The sequence below is a fragment of the Oncorhynchus kisutch genome, unplaced genomic scaffold (assembly GCF_002021735.2).
Source record: "Oncorhynchus kisutch isolate 150728-3 unplaced genomic scaffold, Okis_V2 scaffold3991, whole genome shotgun sequence".
Taxonomy (NCBI): domain Eukaryota; kingdom Metazoa; phylum Chordata; class Actinopteri; order Salmoniformes; family Salmonidae; genus Oncorhynchus; species Oncorhynchus kisutch.
In genome coordinates, this window is record NW_022265936.1 from 7,274 (window position 1) to 16,861 (window position 9,588).

General features: G+C 46.9%; 1 protein-coding gene across 1 annotated transcript; it reads right to left on the bottom strand.

The window, feature by feature from the left end:
* Positions 1-5,640: 5,640 nt before the first annotated feature.
* On the bottom strand, positions 5,641-7,533 carry LOC116372984 (foot protein 1 variant 1-like). The gene is made up of 3 exons (XM_031821543.1): positions 7,502-7,533; positions 5,739-7,291; positions 5,641-5,648 (listed from the first exon to the last, which is right to left on the bottom strand). The coding sequence occupies exons 1-3, from the start codon at positions 7,531-7,533 to the stop codon at positions 5,641-5,643; spliced, it is 1,593 nt and encodes a 530-aa protein (XP_031677403.1).
* Between the last annotated feature and the right edge of the window lie 2,055 nt (positions 7,534-9,588).

A 9,588-nucleotide genomic window follows, 5' to 3' on the forward strand; every position in this document is an offset into this window, starting at 1 on the left:
GGGGGAGGAGGGGGGACTGGCCAGGGGGGAGCAGGGGGGAGACGGGTGAGACGGGTGAGAGAGGAGTCTCCTCCTCCTGGACGGCTGACTCTGAGCCCTGAGGGAGGGGCCTCGTCTGGATGGGAGGGGCGAGGAGAGGGGGGAGGTACGCCTCCTGGCTAGCGGAGAGGGGGGCAGATGGGGGGTAGGAATCCCCCTCCTGGAGAGCCGAGGGGAGAGGTGGGGGTCCATGGGGTGAGTGGGATGAGGGACGCGCCCCATACCTGGAGAACCAGGCCTTAGAGAGAGCTGAGGGGACGGGTGGGGGCCGAGACGACGCACTGGCATTGGGGAAAACATGGGGGAAAATGGGGTGGCCCTCTGTGGAGCCATCGATGGATAAGGAGAAGCCATGGGTGGATAGGGTCCCATCCCTGAGATCTCTCCCATCTGTGGAGCCATCGATGGATAAGGAGAAGCCATGGGTGGATAGGGTCCCATCCCAGAGATCTCTCCCATCTGTGGGGTGTATTGCTGGAACACAGGCTCTAGAGGTATGGGGGAGTGGTGATAGAAGGGGGGGTCATGAAGTGGGAGCTGTGTTACTCCAACAGGGGTGAGGGAGATCCGGCTGGGGGAGGCAGAGAGAGGGGTGCGGCCGTGGGCCTGCTGGATGAGCTTGGCTGTGGGGGTGGGGGAGGGAGGCCGGGGGTGAGATCTGGGGGTGTACTCGGGGAGGGGGAGCGGCTCGTACTGGATCTCTGACATAATGTCCAGGTCTTTGAGGGCCAGGTGAGGGGAGGAGGGGGCGTGGCCGACCTCTAATCTCTCCTTGCCAAACAGCCTGACCTGCGGCCGCGGCAGCCGGAACTGGTCTGATCCTGGGACAGCTGCTGGGTAGGACAGCTGGTCAGCCCCGTACACCACCCCTGGCTGCACTGACTCCAGAACAGCTTCCATGGGGAAAGGGTAGGGCTGAGGGTAGGCTTGGTGGAGTGGGTAGGAGGGATAGGGGTTGAACTGATCAACAGCAGCATATCCCATCATCCCAGCAGCAGGGTCTGTGTGGTACAGGAGGGACTGGTCTGACAGATAGAAACCATCGTAACCCGGCAACATCCCATACTGCTCAGACATCCCATAATCCAGGTACTGCGGGTTGTAATAGCCCAACTGGTCGTCATAGTAATCCAATATCTCATTAGTGTCGTAGTAGTAACCGTATTCCCCGGTCTCCATCGGATACAGCAGTCCGTCATCGCCATAGTAATACTCCTGACCATCGTCGCCGTAGTAACAATACTCCTCCATCGTCAACCCCTGCCTGTGGTCGAGGTAGTCAAACCCGTCATCGTAGCAACGGTACGGGTCGTAGTACTCCACCTCATCATCACGGTACTCATAGTCGTCCTCGCTGTAGTAGTCGTAGTAGTTGCCCTTGTCGTCGTAGTAACCGTACTTGTCCTCGCAGTATTCTGTGACCTCTCCGTAGGGGTCGTAGGAGGCGTAGGTTAAAGGTCGTCCGTAACGACCTCGGGACCTCTGGTCGTACTCATCTTCATCATAGGTGAATTCTTCCTCTTCCTCATCATCCTCATAGTCCTCGTTGTAGTAGCCCCCCCTCAGCCTGGCACGGGGGTCCCGCATGGCGAACGACAGCTTCTTACTTGCCCTCAGACGCCCCTGGCCCTTAGAGGACAGGAATCTCCCAGTCAGCCAGTTAGTAGCTCCCGCTATCCTCCCCAGCATCCAGCCTTTACTCTTAAACCCAGACTCAGAGCTCTCGTCCTTCTTCTTGACAAACATTCCTTTAAACTTCCCCCCCAGTCCTTTAGCCTGCTCTGAGGCGGCGGGGCCGCGGGCCCCCAGGTTAGACAGCAGCAGGCCCTTCTTACCAGGAGGCTCTTTGGGCTTCTCCTCCTTCCTGGTGAACATGGAGAACTTGGAGGTGCTGGGCAGCGCTGGCTTCTCCGGAGGAGGAGATTTGGATTTCCCGAAGCCAGCGAAGAACTTAGTGGTGCCTAGGATCTGCTTGGTGTTGGTGGGAGGTTTGGTCTTCTTATGTCCTGACATCCTGAGGAACAGACGAGACGTGCTCTTCATGTTCCTCTTGGGCTGGGTCTTCACCGGCGGCGGGGGGGGTTTCGGTGCGGAGGCAGAGAAGGGTGAGGCCTTACCGGTCAGACCGCTCAGAGCCTTCAGGTGAGACTTGGCTTCCTGTTTCTTCTGGACCTTCTGGGCGGCGACTGTCTTCTTCTGTCCCTCGGCAGTGAACCCCATCATGGCCTTGGTTCCCTTGATGTTCCCCTGAGTCATCTTCTTCAGGTTCAACACTCCCATCTTCTTCATCTGCGGCTTCTTCACCTCCTCGTCCTCCTCGTCGTCGTCGTCGTCCTCGGGGGGCGGGGGCTGGCCTCGTTTGGGGGACGGCTTGACCATAGCCTTCATGGCTACGGCTTTAGAGGCTCCCTTCAGAGCGACCTTCCCCTTCCCTTTCTGTGGCGGTGGAGCTTTCTGCTCTTCCTCACTCTGTTCATCCTCCTCTTCCTCCTCGCTTGGCACCTCCTCCTCCTCCTCCTCTGACTTCTTTCCTTTACCTTTCTTCCCATCATCCTTTGCTTTATCTTTAGCCGGCTCCTCTTTCTTCCCTCCTTTCTTGTCCTCCTTCCCTCCTCCTTTCTTGTCCTCCTTCCCTCCTCCTTTCTTGGCTGCTGCTCCTTTCTTAGGTGGCATGTTGTCTCAGGCCAGGGATCCTGCTAGAGGGAGATGGAGCCGGTCAGAGGGTTGCTGTCCACCCGGCCGTCAAACACAGCAGCATCTCCTCCTGTCGGTCTGTCTCTGTCTGAATGAAGCTACGCCTCAGACCCACTCTTCTCTGTGAAGACTGTAACGTGAACTGAAAAAACAGCCCAACCAAACCAATGCCATCCAAAACACGATCTAGTAACGGAGTCTGAATCACAGCGGTCAGCGGTTGGTCACATTACTTCTCAGAGTCAGACAGCTCTGTAGTCTAGCAGACTGATCCAGACTGGGGCTCCTTACAGCACACAGTACAGCTCTGTAGTCTAGCAGACTGATCCAGACTGGGGCTCCTTACAGCACAGCTCCCATCGTTCACTACTGTACCATACCAGGCTGCCAGAGGCTTGTTCACTACTGGCCTACTGTACACCAGGCTGATACCATCAGCCACACTTACCACACAGACTCAATAGACAAGTCCCCTTGAAAACAGCCCAAAAGGGTCCAGACAGTCTAGCATAGCAGGAATGATCATACAGGATATTTCCAGGCAGAAATAATCAAAAGTGTTTCCTCTGTGGTTTAAAAAAGCTCCAGATATGTCAGCTGTATCGTCCTCAGACTGTCTCCCATTATCCGAGTGTTCTGTCTGTGTTCTGCCAGTGTTCTGTCTGTGATCTGTCTGTGTTCTGCCAGTGTTCTGCGAGTGTTCTGTCTGTGTTCTGACAGTGTTCTGTCAGTTTTCTGACAGTGTTCTGTCAGTGTTCTGCCAGTGTTCTGCCAGTGTTCTGCCAGTGTTCTGACAGTGTTCTGGCAGTGTTCTGTCAGTGTTCTGTCAGTGTTCTGTTTTTGTTCTGTCAGTGTTCTGTCTGTGTTCTGCCAGTGTTCTGTCTTTGTTCTGCCAGTGTTCTGTCTTTGTTTTTCCAGTGTTCTGTCAGTGTTCTGTCAGTGTTCTGACAGTTTTCTGACAGTGTTCTGTCAGTTTTCTGACAGTTTTCTGACAGTATTCTGTCGGTGTTTTTCCAGTGTTCTGCCAGTGTTCTGTCAGTGTTCTGCCAGTGTTCTGCCAGTGTTCTGTCAGTGTTCTGTCAGTGTTCTGTCGGTGCTCTTCCAGTTTTCTGCCAGTGTTCTGCCAGTTTTCTGTCAGTGTTTTTCCAGTGTTCTGTCAGTGTTCTGTCAGTGTTCTGTCAGTGTTGTGCCGGTGTTCTGTCAGTGCTCTTCCAGTTTTCTGCCAGTGTTCTGCCAGTGTTCTGCCAGTGTTCTGCCAGTTTTCTGCCAGTGTTCTGCCAGTTTTCTGCCAGTGTTCTGCCAGTGTTCTGCCAGTATTCTGTCTGTGTTTTTCCAGTGTTCTGCCAGTGTTCTGTCAGTGTTCTGCCAGTGTTCTGTCGGTGCTCTTCCAGTGTTCTGTCGGGGCTCTTCCAGTTTTCTGCCAGTGTTCTGCCAGTGTTCTGCCAGTGTTCTGCCAGTGTTCTGTCGGTGCTCTGCAGCCGTTGATTGTCTTCTTGGCTGCTGCCCGAGTTTTGGCAGCAGTTTCCCCCCACACAGAGAGAAGTGCGTCTGAGAGACTCCCCTGCTCAGGGGTATCCTCTCCTACACACGGTGTGTCAGGTGTGCGTCAGGTGTGTGAGAAAGCATATCCCACGTCAGCGTTCCTTTGTGTCCCGCAGCAGTCCTTTGTGTCTCTCCCACTGAGCCGAGACGACACTCTCTCTGGTTATGGAGCCTCCGTCCCCCGTTCACCTCAGCCCTGGGACCTGTCATCGCCTCACAGCGTGTGTGTGTGTGCCAGGTGTGTGTAGTGTATGTGTTTGTGTGGCCCGTTATAGTTGCAAAGGGCACCTTAATGTATCAGCTGTACTGCTTGGGGTAACCCTATCCTGGGGCTCAGTCGTGGCTGAATAATGCAGGCGGGCTGAGCTGCTGCTAAACTGTGCCTAAGAGCCCCAGCCTCATAGAGCCAAAACACATACAGCTGGCACACACACCTGATACACACAGCTTTCACACACCTGATAAAACACAGCTTTCACACACCTGATAAAACACAGCTTTCACACACCTGATAAAACACAGCTTTCACACTCCTGATACAAACACAACTGGCACACACACCTGATACACACAGCTTTTACACACCTGATACACACAGCTTTTACACACCTGATAAAACACAGCTTTCACACACCTGATACACACAGCTTTTACACACCTGATACACACAGCTTTCACACACCTGATAAAACACAGCTTTCACACACCTGATAACACACAGCTTTCACACACCTGATAACACACAGCGTTCACACTCCTGATAAAACACAGCTATTACACACCTGATAAAACACAGATTTTACACACCTGATAAAACACAGCTTTCACACACCTGATACAAACACAGCTTTCACACACCTGATAAAACACAGCTTTCACACTCCTGATAAAACACAGCTTTCAAACTCCTGACACAAACACAGCTTTCACACACTCCTGATACAAACACCACTGGCACACACACCTGATAAAACACAGCTTTCACACACACACCTGATACAAACACAGCTGGCACACACACCTGATAAAACACAGCTTTCACACACTCCTGATACAAACACAGCTGGCACACACACCTGATACACACAGCTTTCACACACTCCTGATACAAACACAGCTGGCACACACACCTGATACACACAGCTTTCACACACCTGATACAAACACAGCTTTCAAACTCCTGATACAAACACATCTTTCACACACACCTGATACAAACACAACTGGCACACACACCTGATAAAACACAGCTTTCACACACACACTCCTGATACAAACACAGCTGGCACACACACCTGATACACACAGCTTTCACACACTCCTGATACAAACACAGCTGGCACACACACCTGATACACACAGCTTTCACACACCTGATACAAACACAGCTTTCACACACCTGGTACAAACACAGCTTTCACACTCCTGATACAAACACAGCTGGCACACACAAACACACACACCTGACACACAGTGTGGGGAGTCACTGAACCACGATACACAGTGTGGGGAGTCACTGAACCACGATACACAGTGTGGGGAGTCACTGAACCATGATACACAGTGTGGGGAGTCACTGAACCATGATACACAGTGTGGGGAGTCACTGAACCATGATACACAGTGTGGGGAGTCACTGAACCATGATACACAGGGTGGGGAGTCACTGAACCATGATACACAGTGTGGGGAGTCACTGAACCACGATACACAGGGTGGGGAGTCACTGAACCATGATACACAGGGTGGTGGGTCACTGAACCACGACACACAGTGTGGGGAGTCACTGAACCATGACACACAGTGTGGGGAGTCACTGAACCACGATACACAGTGTGGTGAGTCACTGAACCATGACACACAGTGTGGGGAGTCACTGAACCACGATACACAGTGTGGTGGGTCACTGAACCACGACACACAGTGTGGTGGGTCACTGAACCATGATACACAGGGTGGGGAGTCACTGAACCATGATACACAGGGTGGGGAGTCACTGAACAATGATACACAGTGTGGGGAGTCACTGAACCATGATACACAGTGTGGTGGGTCACTGAGCCATGATACACAGTGTGGGGAGTCACTGAACCATGATACACAGTGTGGGGAGTCACTGAACCATGAGACACAGTGTGGGGAGTCACTGAACCATGATACACAGTGTGGGGAGTCACTGAACAGTGACACACAGTGTGGGGAGTCACTGAACCATGACACACAGTGTGGGGAGTCACTGAACAGTGACACACAGTGTGGTGGGTCACTGAACCATGACACACAGTGTGGTGGGTCACTGAACCATGATACACAGTGTGGTGGGTCACTGAACCATGATACACAGGGTGGGGAGTCACTGAACAGTGACACACAGTGTGGGGAGTCACTGAACCATGACACACAGTGTGGGGAGTCACTGAGCCATGATACACAGTGTGGGGAGTCACTGAACCATGATACACAGTGTGGGGAGTCACTGAACCATGAGACACAGTGTGGGGAGTCACTGAACCATGATACACAGTGTGGGGAGTCACTGAACAGTGACACACAGTGTGGGGAGTCACTGAACCATGACACACAGTGTGGGGAGTCACTGAACAGTGACACACAGTGTGGTGGGTCACTGAACCATGACACACAGTGTGGTGGGTCACTGAACCATGATACACAGTGTGGTGGGTCACTGAACCATGATACACAGGGTGGGGAGTCACTGAACAGTGACACACAGTGTGGGGAGTCACTGAACCATGACACACAGTGTGGGGAGTCACTGAACCATGATACACAGTGTGGTGGGTCACTGAACCATGATACACAGTGTGGGGAGTCACTGAACCATGACACACAGTGTGGGGAGTCACTGAACCATGATACACAGTGTGGGGAGTCACTGAACCATGACACACAGTGTGGGGAGTCACTGAACCATGATACACAGTGTGGGGAGTCACTGAACCATGATACACAGTGTGGTGGGTCACTGAACCACGATACACAGTGTGGTGGGTCACTGAACCATGATACACAGAGGATACAGCTAATAGAACTAAACCAATACACAGATGTGGAGTTTCACGCAAATAAGGACAGATAAAAGGCAGAAAAATCTATTGTTGCAAGACCCAGAACTCTGTGTTGGTGTCGTGTTGGTGAGTGTGTTGTGTTGTCGGAGAGCATTATGGAAATGAATCATGTTAATTCATTGATGACTGGTTGATACGCCAGGAGGTCATGACTGTGGCAGATATACATATTTAATAGCTGCCCTGCATTCAGCCCACGCTGCAGGATAAAACATTCATCACAACCAGCTAAATATACCACTGGGATTACCTGCTAAATATATGATAAATATACCACTGGGTTAACCTGCTAAATATATAATAAATATACCACTGGGTTAAATATATAATAAATATACCACTGGGTTAAATATATAATAAATATACCACTGGGTTAAATATATAATAAATATACCACTGGGTTAAATATATAATAAATATACCACTGGGTTAACCTGCTAGATATATAATAAATATACCACTGGGTTAAATATATAATAAATATACCACTGGGTTAAATATATAATAAATATACCACTGTGTTAACCTGCTAAATATATAATAAATATACCACTGGGTTAACCTGCTAGATATATAATAAATATATATACCACTGTGTTAACCTGCTAAATATATAATAAATATACCACTGGGTTAAATATATAATAAATATACCACTGGGTTAAATATATAATAAATATACCACTGGGTTAACCTGTTAAATATATAATAAATATACCACTGGGTTAAATATATAATATATATACCACTGTGTTAACCTGCTAGATATATAATAAATATACCACTGGGTTAAATATATAATAAATATACCACTGGGTTAACCTGTTAAATATATAATAAATATACCACTGGGTTAACCTGCTAAATATATAATAAATATACCACTGGGTTAACCTGCTAAATATATAATAAATATACCACTGGGTTAACCTGCTAAATATATAATAAATATACCACTGGGTTAAATATATAATAAATATACCACTGGGTTAACCTGCTAAATATATAATAAATATACCACTGGGTTAACCTGCTAAATATATAATAAATATACCACTGGGTTAACCTGCTAGATATATAATAAATATACCACTGGGTTAAATATATAATAAATATACCACTGGGTTAACCTGTTAAATATATAATAAATATACCACTGGGTTAACCTGCTAGATATATAATAAATATACCACTGGGTTAACCTGCTAAATATATAATAAATATACCACTGGGTTAAATATATAATAAATATACCACTGGGATAACCTGCTAGATATATAATAAATATATATACCACTGGGTTAACCTGCTAAATATATAATAAATATACCACTGGGTTAACCTGCTAAATATATAATAAATATACCACTGGGTTAACCTGCTAAATATATAATAAATATACCACTGGGTTAACCTGCTAGATATATAATAAATATACCACTGGGTTAAATATATAATAAATATACCACTGGGTTAACCTGCTAAATATATAATAAATATACCACTGGGTTAAATATATAATAAATATATCACTGGGTTAAATATATAATAAATATATCACTGGGTTAACCTGCTAAATATATAATAAATATACCACTGGTTAACCTGCTAAATATATAATAAATATACCACTGGGTTAACCTGCTAGATATATAATAAATATACCACTGGGTTAAATATATAATAAATATACCACTGGGTTAAATATATAATAAATATACCACTGGGTTAAATATATAATAAATATACCACTGGGTTAACCTGCTAAATATATAATAAATATACCACTGGGTTAACCTGCTAAATATCTAATAAATATATATACCACTGTGTTAACCTGCTAAATATATAATAAATATACCACTGGGTTAAATATATAATAAATATACCACTGGGATAACCTGCTAGATATATAATAAATATATATACCACTGGGTTAACCTGCTAAATATATAATAAATATACCACTGGGTTAACCTGCTAAATATATAATAAATATACCACTGGGTTAAATATATAATAAATATACCACTGGGTTAAATATATAATAAATATACCACTGGGTTAACCTGCTAGATATATAATAAATATACCACTGGGTTAACCTGCTAGATATATAATAAATATACCACTAGGTTAAATATATAATAAATATACCACTGGGTTAACCTGCTAAATATATAATAAATATACCACTGGGTTAAATATATAATAAATATACCAC